Below are 23160 nucleotides of genomic sequence, written 5' to 3' on the forward strand. Positions count from 1 at the left end.
TTGCTCTCCTGTGATGTTCATTCCTCTCTCTGGCGGCTGTCAGCAGTGAGCTTTGCCCTGCTAATATCATGACCTGAGATGGGGGCTTAGGCCTACTCCAGCTTATCCAGGGAGCGGATCTGTGGGCTCAGTCTGGTTCGGAATGCTGTCGTTGGCTCCTATTGCTTGCATGCTGTGTGCCTTTTCCCTCTTTCTCTGTGCAGTGGTAATGGTCTTTTTTTTAAAATTGGTTTCCTCGGGTTTCTTGCTTTGTGACTGTCTGCAAGCAAACAATCCTCAAGATGTCTAATTTATACATTCTTTGGTAAGTAACGAACTTCGTTGAAGGTTCTGAGGAGTCTGAGGTGTTTGCTGGTGAGTTCCTTGTGTATCAAATGGGACAGGGAACCTTCCCCATCATTCCTGGTATGGTCCTCGGTTAAAGGGCAAAGTTTCTCCATGTCTTGGTGTTCAGGATATGATAACGTTGTAAAGTGTTTGATACAGCCTCTCAGTTTAGCTAGTCAAAGTTACTGCATTCTATAATCTTGGTAATTTTGAAAATCTGTGGTTGTGTCGGGTGTGTTTTCAAGCTGATTTTAATATTGCTGAGGGGCAGGATACTGAGCAATAGAGCCAAAATAGATCTGACATTTGGGGGGGAATATATTATTCGCCATTCCTTGTGATTCTCATGTATTTTCTTATTTCTGAGAGGCAGCACACTGAGAAATAGACAGATAAGACCATAAGATCTAGCAGCAGAATTAGGCCATTTGGCTCACTGGGTCTGCTCTGCCATTTCATCATGGCTGATCCATTTTCCCTCTCGGCCCCAATCGCCTGCCTTCTCCCCGTATCCCTTCATGCCCTGACTAATCAAGAATCTATTAACCTTAGCCTCCACAGCTGCTTATGGCAATGAATTCCACAGATTCATGACTGTCTGGCTAAAGAAATTCCTCCTCGTCTCCATTCTGGGTGGATGTCACTCTATTCTGAGGCTGTGTCCTTTGGTCCTATATTCTCTCACCCTGGGAAACATCCCCTCCACATCCACTCCATCAAAGCCATAAATTTCAATGAATCCAAACTCATTCCTCTGAGTTCCATTCAGTACAGGCCCAGACCCATGATACATTCATATGACAAGCCTTTCAATTGTGGAATCATTTTTGTGAACCCTCCCTAATGTCTGCGCATCCTTTCTTAGTTAAAGGGCTTAAGACTGCTCACAATTGACTTCAGCTCTGCCTTTAATACCATCATTCCAAATAAACTGATTCCTAAGCTCCGGAACCTGGGCCTTAGCACTAGATCTGCAGCTGGATCTTCAACTTCCTCACAGACTGGACCCAGGCTGTAAAAATAGGGGACAAGCTCTCCTCTACAATCACTCTGAGCACCGGTGCCCCACAACGCTGTGTACTCAGCCCCCTGCTGTACTCACTGTACACCCATGGTTGTGTAGCCAAGTTTCCATCAAACTCAATATATAAGTTTGCTGATGACATAACGATTGTAGGCCGTATCTTGGGTAATGATGAGTTTGAGTACAGAGAGGGAATTAAGAACCTGGTGGCATGGTGCGAAGACAATAACCTATCCCTCAACGTCAGCAAGATGAAGGAATTGGTTGTTGACTTCAGAAGGAGTAGCGGACCGCACGACCCAATTTACATCGGTGGTGTGCAAGTGGAACAGGTCAAAAGCTTTAAGTTCCTCGGGGTCAATATCACAAATGACCTGACTTGGTCCAACCAAGCAGAGTCCACTGCCAAGAAGGCCCACCAGCTCCTTTACTTCCTGAGAAAACTGAAAAAATTTGGTCTGTCCTCTAAAACCCTCACTGATTTTTATAGATGCACCGTAGAAAGCATTCTTCTAAGGTGCATCACAACCTGGTATGGAAGTTGTCCTGTCCAAGACCAAAAGAAGCTGCAGAAGATCATGAACATGGTGCAGCACATCATACAAACCAATCTTATGTCCGTGGACTCACTACACTGCACGCTGTCGGAGCAGTGCTGCCAGGATAATCAAGGACACGACCCACCCAGCCAACACTCTTTTCGTCCCTCTTCCCTCCAGGAGAAGGCTCAGGAGCTTGAAGGCTCATACGGCCAGATTTGGGAACAGCTTCTTTCCAACTGTGATAAGACTACTGAACGGATCCTGACCCGGATTTGGGCTGTACCAACAAAAAATATCCGGACCTTCCTCTCGGTTTTTTTGCACTACCTTACTTTCCATTTTTCTATTTTCTATTTATGATTTATAATTTAAATTTTTAATATTTACTAATTTTTACTATTTTTAATATTTGTAATCCAGGGAGCGGAAAGCGCAGAATCAAATATTGCTGTGATGATTGTACGTTCTAGTATCAATTGTTTGGCGACAATGAAGTATAAAGTAAAATACTCCAAGTGAGGGATTACCAGTGCCTCAATGTTCCATCCTTGCTTTTGTATTCTAGTCCACTTGAAATGAATGCTAACATCGCATCTGCCTTCCTCACCACCAAATCAACCTGCAAGTTAACCTGTAGGATTCCTGCATGAAGACTCCTAAGTCCCTGTGTGCACACACCTCAGATTTTTGAATTTTCTGTCATTTAGAAAATAGTCTGCACTTTTATTTCTTCTGCCAAAGTGCATGGCCATACATTCCCCAACACCGTATTCCATCTGCTATTTCTTTGCTCATTAGATCTAATGTGGAAATATTGAAAATGGGTCTGGCATGGGGTGGGGGAAGAGGCAATAGTGTTGGCCATTCCTCATGATTCTTCAGCTGTAACTGCACATTAGAATGGACCAGGCACGGGTTTCTCACACAAATGGGCAATAATTGGAAAGAGGAAGTGCTGGAGCTGACATTACAGCTGCTTGAGAATTGTGAAGTGTATTGTCTATCAGAAGCATACAGATAATTTCCTATGTTTTATTACACTTTAGGAAGATATGTTGAGGATACAATCAGAAAGTCACAGCACAGAAACAGGTCCTTCTACCAGTTTAGACTGTGCCAAGCCGTTAATCTGACTAGTCCCTTCGACCTGCACCGGGACCATAGCCCTCCATTCCCCTCCCATCCATGGACCTATCCAAGCCTCTCTTCAATGTTGAAATCGACCTCACATCCACCAATTGTGCTGGCAGCTCGTTCTACACTCTCACCACCCTCTGAGTGAAGAAGTTTCCCCTCAAGTTCCCCTTAAACATTTCACCTTTCACTCTTAATCAGAATTGGGTATATTATCACTGGAGTATGTTGGGAAATTTGTTAACTTTACAGCAGCGGTTCTGTCAGGTCATTCTGACGTCAGACCTGATGCAATAGCAATTGTACCACAAATACACTGACAGACGTAATTCTTTTCAAACCTTTATTCTCTACCCATAGCATGGGTAGTTACAGACTGATCTCCCAAAAGAGTCAGTCCAGAAACTGTCCCCGAATTACACAATTCTCCACAATTTATAACATTGATCAGGTAGCAGGAAATCTTACCATTACAAGTGTAGACAATATTAGAATCATTTCAATCACATGCTAAGATACAATTAGATACAAGATGATCATTGGTTAGTTATAATTATTTCAAGTCAAAGCTAGCTCATCGGATCCTCATTCGGACCCTTCCCCTTTTCTCCAGAACATTCTAGCCCCTACACTATACTTCCCATATTTAGCTATACCTTCAGCTGCTTCTGCAAGATCAGATAGTTCCTTATTTGAGCCCTTACCTATCTTTAGACAATAACGACTCGTACGTTACCCATTGTAGAGTGGAGCTTCTTTCTGACTTGTCCAAACTTGTCCAAAGCAGTAAGCTAAGGTGCTTACAAGGTGATTGATCATTAATTAATCATTGTCCTCTGTTTTCCCCCCATTTACCTATCCCTTCATTCCACCATTCCCCCCCTTTTTATCACCTTATGATAAACAATTCAACAGGGACCGAGCAAAGCATCATCAGTCTCTCTGTGCAAAGCCGGCAGCCAGCATTCAGGCAGGTCATTATCACACGGCAAGCAATAATTATAACAATGAGAATAATCAGCCCATGCAGCAAATGAGACCCCCATGATCCTCCCTGCAACCACCCTAACCAGTCATCCCCCTTCCCTGAACCCTGCCTGAAATCATCCAATTGTTTCTTAATAGGCTGAATGGCATGGGCCACGTTGTCTGATCCATCAGTAACTTGGGTGATACTTTTGTCTCCGACTATTGCGCGCACCCCTCCCTATTGGGCCAACTGATAATCCACAGCGTACCTGGTCTGCTGTGCGTAGAGTCACAACTCCACCAATTCTCTGTTAACAGCCTCCAGACCTTCCACCGTACTGTTCCCCAATGCCGCCAGCCCACAAATGATGCAGTTGTGGTTCATCGTGGCCACGGTTCCTGCCGAACTCCCTAGAGAGAGAGTGCTCAGGAACCCATAGCCCACAGAAGAGTCCAGAGTAACGGGATTCCTCCAGTCAGCACAGAATTCTTTACTCACTGCTCGAGCTCTCAGTCGCCGTTGAACGTGGGCAGCCTGAGGGCAGGGAACAGAAAGTGGTCCGATCGTTTCCACTGCTGGTGGTATAGGTGCCATTAAACAATAACGCACATCCTCTCTTGGCCCTGTAGCCAGTATTTTTGTAACTCACTATTTTATCATACCACAAGTGCTTCTGTAGATATAGGGAGGATTATTCAAAAGTCTTTGAACCTGCCGACACACGAGTTCCATTGCAATATCCACACACATACTGAGTTCCCTTAGAGAGGGGCACGCATAGTTCGTGGGTACATTCGCAAGAGAATATTCCCTTGCTCATCCTACATCGGCAGTCTAGACAATGTTTCTTCAGGCAGGGTATCTCCCGGAGTACCCTGGCAAGGACGCACCCCTCCCCTTCTCCCGCAAAACAGAAGGGATAATTCCCAATGTCCTTACCCGCATTCTCATCCCCTACTCTCCAAAGACACTTTCCCCTGATCCCCCTTACATCCTGCCCCTGATCTATCCTCCACTATTAAGTCATTTTCTGCCCAATTTAGCCCCGATGGGTTAGCAACAAACAATGCTTCTACAGATTGTACCAAAGGATAACATGCAGTACGGTTCCCATGCAAACTCATGTGAGCTTTATAAAATAAATTGTCCTTCAGGTTTAATGCCACGGGGGCAATCATAACAGCGAAAAGTTCAATAATAGTCTTTAGTCCACCTGTGGAGCCCATCGTTTGCAATCACTTAGATGGATCCAGCGATTATGCCCTTGAACCTTAACGGCTGTTGGAGTTTGCAATAGTATCTGGAATGGCCCTTCCCACTGGGATACAAGCTTGGGACGCTCCCAATCCCTGATCAGGACCGAATCTCCAGTTTTCAATTCTCGCCACTCCTTTTCCTGGCCTCCAGGTTCCTTAAGGGTATTCTGCACCTGGGAGTGAAGAAACTTTAGAGAGGATGTTGGCGAAAGTAATTCTACAATTCGTCCCCCATGACACTTAGATCAATTTGGGTGGGAGGCTGCATGTCAGTGCCCCACGGGGTCCTTCCAGGGCGCCCATAAACAAGTTCAGCTGCAGATACCCCTGTAGTGGAATGTGGGGTAATTCTCATATGGTATAAGGCCAGCGGAAGGACCTCCAGCCAACTCAGTCCGGTTTCGGACGTTAACTCAGACAGCTTGTTTATCAGGGTGCCGTTGGCCCGTTCCACTATTCCTGCAGCCTTCGGGTGGTAAAGGCAATGAAACTGCTGTTCGACGCGCAGCACCTCCCAAAGCTCTTTATTTATATTTCCTACAAAGTAGGGGCCATTACCCGAACTTATTTGTCTGGGCACTCCGAATCTCGGTAAAATCTCTGTAAGCACCAACCTTACCTCCATAGAGCTTTATTATTGGTGGTCGGAAAGGCTTCAATCCATTTACTGAGCACATCTACAGTCACTAAACAATACTTGTAACAGTACACGCGTGGTAGTTCGATAAAATCAAGCTGAATACATTCAAAAGGGTCACTTGGCAAGGGGGTTTTCCCTGGGGCACACTTTGCTCCCTTTCTCGCGTTTGTCTTTTGGCAAATCAAACAGGCTTGTATTGTTGCTGCAGCAGCCTCCTCCAGCCTGGGGTGCCACCATGTGCGGAGTAAAATAGCACTCATTCCCCCCTTGCCGAGGTGGGTGTCCGTATGCAAGCAATCGAGCAACATAGGCAGCAATGCATCAGGAATGCAAACTTGGCCAACTGGGGTATGCCAGAGGCCTGTGGACACCGAATGCGTACACCCGTGTGTCTTCCAGAGTTGTTTTTCTGAATCGGGGCGTCCCCCTGGAGTTTTTGAACTGTAGCCCTGTCTGGAGTGCCCGGCGCGCGTGGTGTTTTAGTCAGGGTGAAGGCCAGTTACTCGGCAGTTAAAACTATAAAAGTCTCTTCTAGTGCAGCCTGCTTGGCTGCCAAATCGGCCCTGTTATTTCCTTTAGTCACTGCAGATTCGTCTTTTAGATGAGCCGAACATTTAATAATGGCTAATTTTTCAGGGAGGAGTATGGCCTGTAGGAGGTTTAACGGGAATGTGCCATACCTCCTCCTCCTCAGTCTCATTATCATTAAAGAGCATGGACAGTCCAGGCAGGTCAAGAGGTACCTCAGTTGTACTTTTCCCAGCTTCATCATCATCCTTCTGTCTATCCTTAGCCCAGCTATCTCTTTTTTTCCCTATCCTGTTCTTCCTTATTCTTATTGTGATCCTCACACAATCCTTTTAATATCTCCCACGGTTTCGAATTTCCTTCATTGTTACTTAACACTAATCCCTCTGCAACGTGCGTTATGCTCCCAACTACTTTGCTTAGATCTGTGATTTAATTCCTCGGCTGTTTTTCTCCAACTGGACTTTAAAACCTTCCATTTTCATCTGGTGTTGCGCTTCCAAATTGCTGCTTCTGCCTTTTGACATTTATCCAAATCCCAGGTCCCACCCAGAGGCCAAATTTCACTGCCCAATTTCTTATTTAGGCATGCTGATAGCCTTCGGTAATCATTCTCTCTTTCTGGATCATCCTTACAAAGTTTAAACAATGGCGTGTTATTTACAGAATTATCTAACGTTTGCCCCATGCTCCCTAATCGGGTGGGTCAGCCGCCTCCTTTTCTCACTCCCACTTCAGGGTCCTGACCTTCGCGTGGGGGATTTCCCCTCTTAACAACCGGTCTAAGGCAGGGTGCTGAGACAGGCAAATTGTCACAAGTATACCCCAAAATGTATTTACAGCATCCGGTTAGATTGCAGGGGAGAGCCACTTCCCCTGTGTTTGGCCAAACGTCTGCTCTGCCCTGTGCTGGTTAATTTACTGCGTTACACGCCCTGGCCCCCCCCCCCCCGCCAGTTAGAATGGTTACCAGCTCCAAAATGTAATAGGTTGCTGCCACTAACCCGCTGACCAATTTGCTGTAACACACTCAAAGAAAATGTAATAGATCACTACCAATAATCCGCTGCCCAATTTGTTAACACCGGCAGGCCTTAATACTCACAATACTTCATCGGGGACTCCAGCCCCTTACCTTACCTTATACCTTGTCGGGGACTTCTAACCCCTTTTTTAAACTGTGGTACTCGGGCGATCCTCAACTCAGGTTTCGAAGGGGTCCGTCAGAGGACTACCCCCTAGACGAGGGGATTGTCAGGGAGGACAATTAGTGAGAGAGGTTCAAGGTGACTCTTACCTTGTGGGCCCACCTATCTCAGGTCACTGCCACAGATTCGACCGCTGACACCGTCTCACGAAGATACCTCGTTTTGGACTCCGGGCTCGGCTCGCCAAATTGTCGTACTCGATCGGACCCGATGTAATAGCAATTGTACCACAAATACACTGACACACGTAATTCTTTTCAAACCTTTATTCTCTGCTCATAGCATGCTATGGGGGAAGTTACAGACTGATCTCCCAAAAGAGCCAGTCCAGAAACTGCCCCCGAATTACACAATTCTCCACAATTTATAACATTGATCAGGTAGCAGGAAATCTTACCATTACAAGTTTAGATAATATTAGAATCATTTCAATCACATGCTAAGATACAATTAGATGTAAAATAATCATTGGTCAGTTAGTTATAATTATTTTAAGCCAAAGTTAACCCATTAGTTCCTTATTTGGACCCCTCCCCTTTTCTCCAGAACATTCTAGCCCCTGCACTATACTTCCCATATTTAGGTATACCTTGAGCTGCTTCTGCAAGATCAGATAGTTCCTTATTTGAGCCCTTGCCTAGCTTTAGACAATAATGACTAGTACGTCACCCGTTGCAGAGTGAATCATCTTTCTGACTTGTCCAAACTTGTCCAAAGCAGTAAGCTAAGGTGCTTACAAGGTGATTGATCATTAATTAATCATTGTCCTCTGTTTTTCCCCCTATTTACCTATTCCTTCATTCCATCAACTCATCTGAGTGCTACTGGTACCATGTAACCCAGTGCTACCTGTCGCATGGTCGGGTGGTCGGCGACTAAACCGGCTCCCCCACCGGGCTTGCCTGGTGAGGAGGGTGGCTAGACAGCCTGCAGGACGAAAAACAACACCTGTCAAAGGGCGGATGAACCCTCTCGTAGGGTGAACGGCCATCTAGCAAACGTGCCGTGAAGCGCGGAAAGGGCATCCCTTACATCGAAGCTTGGTCTGGCCATTCACTGCAATAGAACATCCCCCAGCTGTCTTGGACCCCACCATGCCGCTGGATCAGGGAGGGGATGTCGAGAGGGTGGGTCCGGACCTGTGCAACCCCCTACTCACCTGAAATCCATTCATGCACACGCTGTTCCTTTCTGAAGAGTGGGGTGTCCCACCCCACTAACTGACTGAAAGGAACCATCATCATCCTATGGGATGGATAACCAGAGAGAGAGAGAGACAATGAAATACATGATAAATAGTATATGTATGTATGTGTATATAATATATGTATGTAAATAATCTTGTTAAATAGTTAAGTTAAAATAAGTAATGTAAAAAAAAAACCTAAAACACTACTGAGATAGTGTTTATGTGTTGAATGTCCAATTAGAAATCAGATGGCAGAGGGGAAGAAGCTGTTCCTGAGTCACTGAGTGTGTGCCTTCAGGCTTCTGTACCTCCTCCCTGATGGTAACAGTGAGAAGAGGGCATGCCCTGGGTGGTGGGGATCGTTAATGACGGACACTGTCTTCCTAAGGCCACACTGCTTGAAGACGTCTTGGATATTAGAGGCTGGTACCCATGATGGAGCTGAGTGATTTTACAATTTTATGCAACTTACTTTGATCCTGTGCAGTAGCCACTGCAGCCCCCTCCCATATTAGACAGTAATGACACCAGGCAGAATGCTCTCCACAGTATCTTTGTAGAAACTTTTGAGTGTTTTAGCTGATCAGCCAAATCTCCTCAAACTCCTAATGAAATGTAGCCACTGTCTTGCCTTCTTTGTAGGTGCATCAATATGTTGGGTCCAGGTTAGATCCTCAGAGATACTGACACCCAGGAACTTGAAAGTGCTCACTCTCACCTCCTATGATTCCTCTGAGGACTAGTGAATGATCTCTAGTTGCAGTCCCACCCAACCTCAGTGGTAAAAAGCCTGCTTGCATATACCCTACCTTTTGCCCTCATAATTTTGTATACCTCTATCAAATCTCCCCTCAATCTTGTATTTTAGGTTCATTTAATATCAGACTGTATGCAGTGAATGTTTATATGTACGGTATGTTGAATAAGTTGTATTCTATTGAAACAGGACCTTTTGAATGACCCATTCTTCATTTTTGCTATGGGATAATTTCTGGTCATTTGAGAGTAGAGAGGACTCGAATGGTTTTTGGACAGGTGCAGTTCTTGTCTAATCCACTAGAGGCCAGTGTTAGCCTAGATTTTTGTGGAAAGCAGAACGAAGATGCTCAATATCTGGAAATCAATATTTCTAGCACTTTGTTTTTATTGCCTACAGAGGTAGCTTGTTCCTTCTCATCATACACTGCTTGCTGTGCAGTCTTTGTGTATAAAATGTGTATTGGACCAATTCATTGAACCAGGTTTGACACCAGTCAAGCAATGCTGAGCTCAAGTATTCCAGAGAAGTTGAGAGAGCTAGAAGCAGACTGTTCTCAGTTGTTCTGAATTCCAGAACAAGGAACTGCAGATAAGGAAGGCCAGAAAGTAAGAGAAATGTTTTCAAGTAGAAACTCATAGAATTGTATGACAGAGACACCAAACCTTTTCTGCCCCCACTGACTGATGCTGATCTACGCTAATCTCATTTGCTGGATTTGGTCTCAATCCTATCTATCAGTCCAAATGTCCTCTAGGCATCATCATCGTTATGTGCCGTGTCGTATGACGTAGGCAATCATGGTTTCATGACTGTGATTGCTCGGCAAATGTTTCTTCAGAAGTGGTTTGTCATTGCCACCTCCTGGGCAGTGTCTTTACAAGACGGGCGATCCCAGCCATTGTCAATACTCTTCAGAGATTGCCTGGTGTCAGTGGTCTCATAGCCAGGGCTTGTGCTGTGCACCAACTGCTCAAACGACCGTCCACCACCTGCTCCCACGGGTTCAGTGACCCTGATCAGAATGGGCTAAGCAGGTGCTATACCTTGCCCAAGGGTGACCTGCAGGCTTGCAGAGGGAAGACATGCTTTAGACATCCTTTGATAGACATATCTCCACCCTGCCACCCGTAAGCATCTCTGAGCATCATTTTTTTTTTAAAAAGAGGCTGTTGGATTTAATAACAAAGGCAGAACAAAATGTATGCACCTGGCTTAAAGCAGTGTTTCCAGTGGAATCCATTTCCAAATCCCTTTTCCATTTCTGTCTCACCCTCTTAAAAGCTAGATCATAGATGGAGTTTTTGGAGTCCCTTTGTGACTTAATGACAATTTTTTCTTTATATCAAAAAGTCAGCAAGACGTTTGCAGAGCAGGTCGTGTTAGAAACCTGACTGAATTTTTTTTTGATGCGGTGTCCAAGATGACGGTTGACAGGCAGTGCATGCTGATGCTGATGACATGGAATTTAGTAAAGCATTTGACAAGATCCCTCAGGGTAGACTAATCTAGACGACTAAGATGCATGTGACTGGATTCAGTATTGGCTTGCCAAGAGAAGGCAGGTGGGAGTGGTGGTAGGGTGTTATCTTGGCTGGAGGTCTGTGACCAGTGATGTTCGGTAGGGATTGGTGCCGGGCCTCTCGTGATGCTCTAACGACTTGGATGAAAATGTGCGTGCGTGGGTTAATAAGTTTGAAACGCACAAAGGTAGGTAAAACCTTGTACAGTGTACAGGGCTTTTAAAGTTTACTGCAGGATTTAGATATGGGCAGAGAAATGGCAAAAAGACTTTATCTGCCAATTGTAAGCTGTTGCTCTTTGGGAGATCAAATGTAAGCGGAAAGTATAGAGTCAATCACAGGACTCTTAACAGCATTGATATATAGAGGGATCTTGGGATCCAAGTCCTTAGCTCACAGGAAGTAGCTAGGGTGGCAAATAATGCACACAGCATGCTTGCCGCCTTTATGCACAAAAGGTTTAGCAGGAAGCTGCCTGAATTAGAGGCAATGCATGAAGTAGACGTTGGACAAATTTGGGTTGAGTTTTTCTTGTCTGGTACATAACCAGAAGTTGAAGGGAGACCTGACACAAGTTTACAAAATTGAGAGACTTCTCCTTTGAATTTTCCCCCTCTCAACACGAATGCATGTTCTCCAGTGTTAGACATTTCAACACTGGGAAAAAGATGCCGATGGTCTACCCTATCTGTTTCTCACAATTTTATGCTTTTCCAAATGCTCATAAATCTTAACTCTAAGAATCCTCTCTGTAATTTCCCTACCACTAATGTAAGACTCATTGGTTATACTTTCCTGACCTCTCATCTTGAGCAAAGGAACAACAGGGGTTCACCTGTAACTAGAGATTTCACAATGATCTTGGTCAAAGTCTGAGCAATCTCATCTCTCGTCTCCCAATAACCTGGGGTATATCCCATCAGGCCCTTGAGACTTAACCATCTTAATGGTCTTCAAAGGCCCAACAACAGCTCCCTTTGACCTTACAGTGTTAACTGGGGAACACCAGTACTTTGCACTGATGGTAGTGTCTCTCGGAATGGCAAAGCATTCCAACACTACAAAATCTTGAATGTTCCGGTCTCTGCAGGGATACTGTTTAGTAACTCGTTCTCCCAATACTATAGGAGAATGGGGACCCCCTTTGTCGAGCACCTCTGCATTTGGCAGATGGAGCGGAACTTCCCAGTGGACAAACATTTTAATTTTGATTCCCATTCCGACAAGTCAGTCAATGTCCGCAGCCTCCTCTTGTCCCAAGATGAGCCACCCTCAGGGTTGAAGAGCAACGTCTTGTATTCCATCTGCGTAACCTCCAACCTGATGGCAAGGATATCGATTTTACCTTCCGGAAATTTTTTCCCTTCCCTTCCCTTTCTCTTGTTTTTCCCACTCTGGCCTCTTACTGCTCGTCACCTCCCTTTGGGTTCCCTTCCTCCCATGGTCCATTCTCCTCTTCTATCAGATTCCTTCCTCTCCAGCCTTGACCTTTCCCACCCACCTGGCTTCACCGATCACCTTCCAGCTAGCTTCCTTCCCCTCCCACCACCTTTTTATTCCGGCATCTTTCCCCTTCCTTTCCAGTCCTGAGGAAGGGTCTCGGCCTAAAACATGGACTGTTTCCATAGATGCTGCCTGACCTGCTGAGTTTCTCCAGGACTGTGTGTGTGTTGCTTTGAATTTCCAGAATCTCTTGTGTTTACTGTTATTTTTAGTTGTTCTCTGCAAAATTGGATAAATTGAAATGGTTACAAAGTATTTGGAGAATGTTATTCAATTTGACTAATATTATCAGGTGGTATTTTATTATCTTTTTTTAAAATCATGCGTAGAACATTCAGATTGATCCTGCGAGTGGTCTGGCTTATACCATGTGGCGAGATATCCCTGTCCCGTTCTACATGTCCGTCTACTTCTTTGAGGTTAAAAATCCGCAGGAATTTCTTCGTGGTGAGAAACCTGCTCTGGCACAGCGAGGGCCTTATGTTTACCGGTACGTGCCTTTCATTCATTTAAATTCGGGGGGTTTTAGATTTGTGAAACTTTATAGTAAATTAGCATCTTTATCACGTACAGAAATTAAATGTGGACAACAGTCGTACCCCTTTATAGCAGTGTACCTTGCAGGATAAGTGATGCGCTTTTTTGATTGGGAAATCTTTGAACTGAAGTGTTTGCAGGTGCTTCCCAACTGGTTAAGTTTCTCCTTCCCTCCTTGTTCTGTTTTCATACATCAGATTTTCAACACTTGTGACATTTTGGTGCTGAAAATAAAGTTGTTTAATTTCACCGATAGATGCTGAAACAATTGGTGAGGTAGTGTCAGCCAATAAGGATTTTTGTTTTGAAGAAAAGAACAGTGATACTTCAGTAAAAAGTCCAGAGCATTATACAAGGATAAATGTAATAGAAGCAAATGATTAGCCAGCTAACCAAATTCTGCACAATTTTTAATGGCAAATCACTTTTGATTAACGTTGACTCTCCCTGGAATTCAAACATTAGAATGTTGAGGTTTTTTTTTGCAGTTGAGGGGGGTCTGAAGGTAATGATGAGGTTTTTGCAGTTGAGAGCATCAGAGAACAGGTGAATGAAAAGGGAGACTACTAACAAGGTAAACCTGGCAAAGGCTGTGAAGCCATTGAGATTTGCTAAAGTTAAATCATTGCAAATAGCTAGCTTGTTGGTTTGTGTTTTTTTTCCCCCAGTAGCTTTACCAGACAGCAAAGTGCGACTATTTAATAGCTTAAGTCTGTATTTTTTTTTTAAACTTGCAAACAAAAGTCAGAATGCTTGATCGGTCAGGTTGTGCATCAATAAACTTGAACACAGCTTGAATCTCTGTGGCTCAGTAATTAATTTGTTGCATTGCCTGAAGATATTATGTGAGAAGCATGTATCTGATCAGTCTAATGCAGATTCAAAGTTTCAGCTTCAAGTCAAGTTTGTCTATTTAACTATATGCATGTATATAACTTCATAATGTATGTAGAAACAAGATGGCAAGAAACCAAAGCACCTCATTTAAAACAAAATAAAATAAAGGCCAACACCCGCTGTGCAGAGAAAGGGAGAAAACCACAAACCAAGCAAGCAATAGAAGCGAGCAACAATATTCCGACCCAAAATGCGTTCTGAGATCTGAATCCTGGAGCAGCCTCGGTACCAGTCCATCATATTAACAGGCACAGAGCACAGCAGCTGGGGTGGTCTTCATAGGCTCCGTGCCTTGGAGAGAGGAGTGAATATCGCAGGAGGACAAGCGAAATTGGCTGTTGCCTCTAGTCCCAACACTCTGTCTTCCGGGAGTTTAAATTGTCCAAGCAGCACATCCTACCTCGCACTAGGACTCGGGGAAAGGCTCCGGGCCTAGACCACGCCACCTACCCACTTGGCCCCCAGAGCGATCTAACCTCGCACCCCGACATCAAAACTTCTCTGCCTCAGATGTCTCCTCGCCCAATAGCTCACTCCATCCACGTCGATTCTGCAACGCACCAGTACATCTCGTCCCCCAAACTTCCTTTACCTTTGCTTCTTCATTGTTTGCGGTGATAATTTAGGTTCAATAGGTACATTTAATGTCAGAAATATATGCAATACACAGCCTGAAATTCTTCTTCTTTGTAAACATTCACAAAAACAGAGGAGTGCCCCAAAGAGTGAATGACAGTTCCAAGCTCTGCACCCGGAGAGCTCGGGTCTCTGGACACACAGCCAGCAGTGACACCACTGCTCCCAATGTTCTGTGTTCTCCCACGAGGCCTCAGTCAGGGGCACAGGCCTTGAATCAGCCCGTCTCCAGAGCCACGAAAATCCGGCACCCTGAAGGCACGCTAGTCTTCCAGGCCTCGTCCTTGGCATATGGAAAAAGCCGCCGGTCGTGAGGCCCTGACAGCGGGTCCCATTTCCACAAAGAACTGAAGTCAGTGTAACTTCAGGTCAGGGTCTTCAAAAGAACCTTGAAAAGGGGGAAAAAAAGAAATATCGAAGATGGAAATCGAGCTGTTTCTGAAGATGCAAACAAAGGAGTTGCCGTTTAGCGCCATCTTGCCTTTACTCCGCCTCCACATACTTCAGAAAAGGTGTTATTAGTCATGTTTATAGTCAAATTCCTTGCCTTTTCACCTACCAGGAGCTGTTACATGCGTTCAGTAACACCGTCTTAAACTGGAAGTCTTTAACCGGAGATTGCATTGATTCTTAATAGACAGGTGCAGGATGACATTCGATTCACGTGACACTATGCAGATAAAGGGGAATCAAAATGCAGCAGAGAATGACAATGTATGGAAGGTAGAGATGGAATTGAGGAAGTTCATGCAGTGTTTCTCAACAACTTGGCAAGCTGAGACTCTGTCCCACTTTGACACATTGTACTTCCTGCTTGTATAGGCTGGATTAGAAATTAGCCAGAGGGTTTTCGAAGCAGGGTTGGGTTGGGGAAGTGGAGGAGGAGAAAAAGTGTAATGTGGGAAAATTTTAATTGGGAGAATGAATAGGAATGCCCAATGGTATGGAGTCCCATATGGTGAGTGTTGAACTGCTTCCAGGATGAGAGAGAACTGATTTTGGTCAAAAAGAGAACAGATCCATGTATGGTTTCAAGTTTCCTGAATCAGGTGGAGCCAATTCCCATCCCACTAATGGGGCTCTCCTTGCACAAATCATCAATGACCATTTGTTTTCTCGTGACATTGTGATAGATGCTCACCAAAGCCAAGGGATCTCATTTTGGCACAAAGTGCATTGATCCCGATTTTGGACCTGATTGCCGTTGTTAGACGTTCAGAGAAAGTGGATCCGTGGATTGTAATCCAACTTATTTTCCAGTTCTCTGGAGAGGTCAGAGGACTGCAAAATCTGCGAATGTTATGCCACTATTTGGGTAGGAACGGGATCAGAAGCAGATTTCTGCAGACGCTGGACAACGACGAAGGAAGGAATTGGATTTCTAGTTAATCCAATATGTGACATTACAAATGTGCCGAAACTATTAAGATAATAGCAGAACATTAAAAAAGCATCACGGGATAATCCAGCAGGCTCGGCGCGGGATCGTGGAGGGAAAGTTGGTACGGTTGTTTGGGGATGTAACACATGGACAGTTGAGTTGGGAGATGTAGTTTTTGTATTCAGAAAGATCTTTGTCAAATGGACTGCGTGAATATGGGGTTGGGAATTGTGTAACAGGAAACAGTTTGGAGGAGTGGGTCATCTTCAGAATGGCCCTCGGTAATGCTGGCAAGCTTAAAGATTAGCTATATTTGCGCACCAAAGTATGCAGTGGAAAAGCAGGCAGGCTTGCTAGAGCTGTTGGGGAGGGTTTAAACTAATTTGGCAGGGGAATGGGAACCATTAGCTATGGCGTGATAGGTCACTGGGAGAAGGTAATGGGTGGGGTTGAGAAGGAAATTAAATCAGCCACGATGGAATTGTGAAGCAGACTCTGGGCAGAATGGCTTAATTCTGCTCCCATGTCTTGTGGTTTTGTGACATGCATTGTTTGCATCAAATCAAATCAGCGGGGTTAGTGCTGGGCAGCCCACAAGTGTCACCACGTTTCCGGTGCTCACCTCACTGACCCTAACCTGTTTGTCCTTTTTTTTTGTTTGGAAGGTGGGAGGCAGCTTGAACACCCAGGGGAAGGCCACACTGCAGAGCGGAGATTGTGCAAACTCCTCAGGGCTGCGGAATTGAACCCGGCCTTTCGGCCGGTGGTGTGAAGTGTTGCACTGACCACGCCGCTACCCTGCTGCCTGAAGGTAGTCCCGTGCGCCACCCAGGCGGATCACGCCATGCACAATTCCATCATGATAATAACAAGATTGCAGAATGTAGTGTTACAGTCGGGGAGTACGGTGCAGTTGGACAAGGTGCAAGGCCAGCAGAGGAAGGCGAATGCAGAGAAATGGGACTAGCCGTGGTCAGAATGGTCCACTGTTGCCACGCTGTAGGGTTGACAGATTGGTAGATGGAAACTCGGGTTGTTGTTGACCCATTCCTTCTATGCTTATTCCTAATTATGTCCCGTAACGTAATGGCCAATTTTACTATTTACTCGGCTTTTGCTGTCGAAATTTATTGGATTGCTGATTGTGAGTAATGTCCGCCCGGTTCCTTCGGATGAACGTTAATTTTATTAGTCACAAGACCATGCACTTCATGTGCAACGCAGGATATCAGCTTTGAGAGGTTTGTGTACAAGGATATCTTGGTTCAGAGATTGCCCGCCTGGCATCAGTGGTCACATAACCAGGACTTGTCACAGGAGCAGCTGGTGCATGTTCCCATTGTCATACTGGACCGACCGATGCAAAGACAAAGTACCACAAAAACACTAACAGACGTAATTCTTTTTCAGATCTTTATTCTTTACTCACAGCATGCTACGGGGGAAGTTACAGACTGGTCTCCCAAAAGAGCCAGTCCAGACACTGCCCCCGAATTACACAATTCTCCACAATTTATAACGTTGATCAGGTAGCAGGAAATCTTACCATTACAAGTTTAGATAATATTAGAATCATTTCAATCACATGCTAAGATGCAATCCAGATGTAAAATAATCATTGGTTAGTTAGTTATAATTATTTTAAGCCAAAGCTAGCCCATCAGTTCCTCATTCGGACACCTTCCCCTTTTCCCCAGAACATTCTAGCCCTTACACTATACTTCCCATATTTAGCTATACCTTGAACTGCTTCTGCAAGATCAGATATTTCCTTATTTGAGCCTTTGCCTGTCTCTAGAGAACAATGACTAGTATGTCACCGGTTGCTGGGTAAAGATTCTTTCTGACTGTCCAAAACAGTAAACTAAGGCACCCACAAGGTGATTGATCATTAATTAATCATTGTTCTTAGTCTATACTCCTATTTACCTATCCTTTCACACTATCATTCCCCCTTTTCATCATACCATGGTGACCAATCAAATGGGTGTCGTGCAGAGCGCCATCAGTGTCTCCGTGCAAAGTCGGCAGCCAGCATTCAGGCAGGTCATTATCACACGGCAAGCAATAATTATAACAATGAGGATAATCAGCCCATGCAGCAAATAGGACCCCCATGATCCTCCCTGCAACCACCCTAACCAGTCATCCCCCTTCCCTGAACCCTGCCTGAAATCATCCAATTGTTTCTTAATAGACTGAGTGGCATGGGTCACGTTGTATGATTCGTCAGTAACATGGGTGATACACTTGTCTCCGGCTATGGCGCATACCCCTCCCTGTTGGGCCAACTGACAATCCACAGCGTACCTGGTCTGCTGTGCGTTGAGTCGCAACTCCAATTCTCTGTTAACGGCCTCCAGACCTTCCACCGTACTGTTTCCCCAGCCCACAAATGAGGAAGTTGCTGTTCTTTGCAGCTGTGGTTCCTGCGGAACTCCCCAGAGCGAGACAGAGTGCTCAGAAACCCATAGCCCAGAGAAGAGTAACGGGATTCCTCCAACCAGTACAGAATTCCTTACCCACGGCTCGAGCTCTCAGTCGCCATTGAACCTGGGCAACCTGAGGGCAGGGAACAGAAAATGGTCCAATCGTTCCTACTGCAAGGAGGTTAGACAGAGCGGTGGTAGCTGTAAATGCCATTAAACAATAACACATATCCTCTCCTGGCCCTGTAGCAAGTATTTTTGTAACTCACTATTTTATCATACCACAAGTGCTCCTGTGGATACAGGGAGGATTATTCAAACTCTCTGAACCTGCCGACACGAGTCCCATTGCAATATCCACACACATACTGAGTTCCCTTAAAGAGGGGCATGCATTGTTCGCAAGAGAATATTCCCTGGTCTATCCTACATCGGCGGTCCGGACAATGTTTCTTCAGGCAAGGTATCTCCCTGGGAACCCTGGCAAAGACACATCCCTCTCCTTCCCCTGCAAAACAGGAGGGATAATCCCCAATGCCCTCGCCAGTAGTCTCACCACTCTCTTGAGGAACTTTCCCATAGCCCCCCTTTTAAGCTTTCCTCTCATCCCCCTACATTCTGCCCCGATCTATCCTCCACTATTAGATCATGTTCCGCCCAAATTAGCCCTGACGGGTTAGCAACAAACAATGCTTCGACAGATTTGACCAAAGGATAACATGCAGTACGGTTACCATGCGGACGCATATGAGTCTTATAAACTAAATTGTCCTCCAGGCTTAATACCGCGGAGGTAGTTATGATAGTGAAAAGTCCAGTGATAGTCTTTCGTCCACCTGCGGAGCCCATCGTTTGCAATCACTTAGATGGATCCAGCGGCAGTGCCCTCGAACCTTAACGGCCGTTGGGGTTTGCAGTAGTATCTGGAATGGCCCTTCCCACAGGGATACAAGCTTGGGACGCTCCCAATCCCTGATCAATACCGAATCTCCAATTTTCAACTCCGGCCACTCCGTTCCCTGACCTCCAGGCTCCTTTCGGGTATTCTGTACCTGGGAGTGAAGAAACTTCAGAGGGGATATTAGTTGGGGAAAGTACTTCTGCAATTCGGCCCCCAGGACATTTAGATCAATTTGGGTGGGAGGCTACATGTCAGCGTTCCATGGGGTCGCATGGTAGTTCGATAAAATCAAGCTGAATACATTCAAAAGGGCCACTTGGCAAGGGGGTTTTCCCTGGGGCACACTTTGCTCCCTTTCTCGCGTTTGTCTTTTGGCAAATCAAACAGGCTTGTATTTTTACTGCAGCAGCCTCCTCCAGCCTGGGGTGCCACCATGTGCGGAGTAAAATATCACTCATTCCCCCCTTGCCGAGGTGGGTGTCCGTATGCAAGCAATCGAGCAACATAGGCAGCAATGCATCAGGAATACAAACTTGGCCAACTGGGGTATGCCAGAGGCCTGTGGACACCAAATGCGTACACCCGTGTGTCTTCCAGAGTTGTTTTTCTGAATCGGGGCATCCCCCTGGAGTTTTTGAACTGTAGCCCTGTCTGGAGTGCCCGGCGCGCGTGGTGTTTTAGTCAGGGTGAAGGCCAATTGTTCTGCAGTTAAGACTATAGCGGTCGCCTCCTGCACAGCCTGCTTGGCAGCCAGATTGGCCCTGTTATTTCCCTCAGTCACTGCAGATTTGTCTTTTAGATGAGCCGAACATTTAATAATGGCTAATTTTTCGGGGAGGAGTATGGCCTGAAGGAGGTTCCTTACACACATGGCATTCTGGATGGGAGTCCCGGAGGAGGTGAGGAAGTGGTTCCATAGCAGACAGTCATGAGGAGGCTCAGTCAACTCAACAGGTGCCGTCTCTATATAGCGGGGTTGAGGTTATCACAGTATGCAAAGGTGAGGAGTGGGTTATTAAGTAATGCTATTTCATAACAGTTTAGTCTGGCCTGAGTCAGATGCTGGGTTTGGTGGGTGGTCAGCAGCGCTACAATGGTGTGGGACGAATACGCTGTCACTGGCTGTTGGAGGGTGATGTTGGAAGCAGCCATAACTAGGGAGTAAATGGCCAGGAGCATCTGCGAACAGGGGGTAATCCCTGCGCTACGGGGTCTAACTTAGTGGAATAATAGGCAACAGGCCTGCGTCTGTCCCCATGAGTCTGAGTGAGCACTGCAGTGGTGCAGCCATCCAAAACCTTCTCAGAAAGCTGGAACGGACGGTCACAGATTGGGCGGCCGAGAGCAGGTGCCCTCGAGAGCGATTTCTTCAATTCCTCAAAAGCCTCTCTCGGTTGCTCAGTTAGCTCCAGGGGCCCCGTAAGTGAACTGGAAGCCAGAGGGCTCAAATGTTTTGTATACAGAGCAACATTGGGAATCCACTGTCTGCAGAAGTTTACCAGCCCAAGGAAAGCACGCATGGCTTTCGGCGCAGATGGCAGGGGCATCACAAGGATTGGGGTTACCCTTTCTGGGGTGAGCTGCCTTTCGGTTGCACTCAAAAGGGTTCCTAGAAGTCTCACTTGCCGTTGGGCTCTGCTCACTTTTCGGGGTCAGATCACATATCCCCACGAATGCAGACCATTCAGAAGCGTATCGGTGTCCTGCACGGTTGAGGTTTCTGACGGGCTTGCCAGTAGGAGGTCATCTACGTACTGTTTTACCGTAGAGCCCCCGGGAAACTGTAAATCTCTAAGCTGCCTATGCAATATCTGCGAGAAAATGGTGGGGGAGTGCACAAGTCCTTGGGGGTAAGCTAGTCCAGGTGTACTGCTGGTCTTGAAAGGTAAATGTAAAAAGGTTCTGTGACTCAGGAGCGAGGAGTATTGCAAAACCAACACACAGGCTGCAGATTGACTATAGTAAAAACTTGGGAGTCCGGTGGAATGTTGCTTAAAATCGTAGCGGGATTAGGGACCACCGGATGCATAGGCTGCACAATTTCATGCTTTACTCTGGTTGGCTTGGAATCCCTACATGACTCCAAAAATGCTCAACTGCCCTCTTCATGGCCTGCTTATTCCTATTGGGCCGGTCCATATCCGTTCTAATAGCCTTGGACACATCCTCGGGGAGGCACTGCAATATCATCGAATTAAACTGGGGCGAAGTATTCCCGGCATTATAGGCGGCATCTCCAGTGTAGGTTGCATAAAGGGAGCAGAAGCGTTCCCAAAAATCGCAACCATCTTCTCCCGCCTTTAGGTGGCGCTCAAGGACCTTAGCGATGTCTACGGGGCGCTGCAAAGCCTTCTTTAGAGCCTTTGTTATCTTATCCACCCGTTCTGCGGGCAGGGTTGCGGTGGAAAAGGACTCCCAATTGGCATGATCCCCTATAGCTTCTTTCCATTTCTCCTGGTCACTGGTCGTAATGGCCATGCAGCACAAGCTAAAAAGATCCTGGGGAGTCACCTGAAACATTTGGGCTGTACCAACCATATAACCCTTGGGATCATTTTTCCTGTTCGGGGCCTGATTCATGATCATACACATTTCTTGGGGCTTCTAAGGAGCATAAACCTGCATAGTAGCCGCCTGGTTCGGCTGTCCTACCCTAGGGTTGGGAACGGTCCTGTTTGGAAATTACCCCGGGATCCCTCTCCCTCTGGGTCTCGAGTCTTCAGAATCATCATTTTCAGTACTCGAGTCATAATCGGTATCCGTCTCAGGGTCTATCAGTGGGCCATCTCCCACCAAAAGGTTTTGTCGCCTCCTAGCCTGGCGCCTATTACTCCCCCGTCACCAAAGTTCTCCCCTGGTTGGGGAGGATATTGGGCTTGGGGACGGTGAATTCGGAGCTGCCTGGGCTTGGGCAGCAGTAACGTTATGTGGGGGTGGTGGTGCCGTGGGTTGGGGTCGACTGCGGGCAACGGGACTGTGCCATACCTCCTCCTCCTCAGTCTCATTATCATTAAAGAGCATGGACAGTCCAGACAGGTCAAGAGGTACCTCAGTTTTACTTTTCCCGGCTTCATCATCATCCTTCCGTCTATCCTTAGCCCACCTATCTCTTTTTTTCCCTATCCTGTTCTTCCTTATTCTTATCGTGATCCTCACACAGTCCATTTAATATCTCCCACAGTTTCGAGTTTCCTTCATTGTTACTTAACACTAACCCCTCTGCGACGTGCGTTATGCTCCCAACTACTTTGCTTAGATCTGTGATTTAATTCCTCGGCTGTTTTTCTCCAATTGGACATTAAAACCTTCCATTTTCATCCGGTGTTACGCTTCCAAATTGCTTCTTCTGCCTTTAGACATTTATCCAAATCCCAGGTCCCACCCAGAGGCCAAATTTCACTCTCCAATTTCTTATTTAGGCATGCTGATAATTCAGTAATCATTCTCTCTCTCTGGGTCATCTTTACAAAGTTTAAACAATGGCGTGTTATTTACAGAATTATCTAATGTTTGCCCCATGCTCCCTAATCGGGTGGGTCAGCCGCCTCCTTTTCTCACTCCCACTTCAGGGTCCTGAACTTTGCGTGGGGGATTTCCCCTCTTAACAACCGGTCTAAGGCAGGATGCTGAGACAGGCAAATTGTCACAAGTGTACCCCAAAATGTATTTACAGCATTTGGATAGATTGCAGGGGAGAGCCACTTCCCGTGTTTGGCCAACGTCTGCTCTGCCCCGTGCTGATCAATTTACTGCGTTACACGCCTCGGCCCCCCCCCCC

The 23160-nt window shown here is 46.0% G+C and overlaps 1 protein-coding gene across 8 annotated transcripts in view; it reads left to right on the top strand.

Moving 5' to 3' along the window:
• The window catches only part of scarb1 (scavenger receptor class B, member 1), a 72801-nt gene that overhangs the window by 8866 nt on the left and 40775 nt on the right, over positions 1-23160 (top strand). For all 8 annotated transcript variants that reach the window (XR_010021231.1, XM_063073990.1, XM_063073991.1 and 5 more), the window contains exon 3: positions 12931-13091. Coding sequence is in view for 7 of the 8 variants with exons in the window: in XM_063073990.1 (XP_062930060.1) it covers positions 12931-13091 (161 nt within the window). In the remaining variant the exon portion in view is untranslated. The remainder of the gene's footprint in view (positions 1-12930; positions 13092-23160) is intronic.

This window comes from Mobula hypostoma, chromosome 21 (genome assembly GCF_963921235.1).
Source record: "Mobula hypostoma chromosome 21, sMobHyp1.1, whole genome shotgun sequence".
Classification (NCBI taxonomy): domain Eukaryota; kingdom Metazoa; phylum Chordata; class Chondrichthyes; order Myliobatiformes; family Myliobatidae; genus Mobula; species Mobula hypostoma.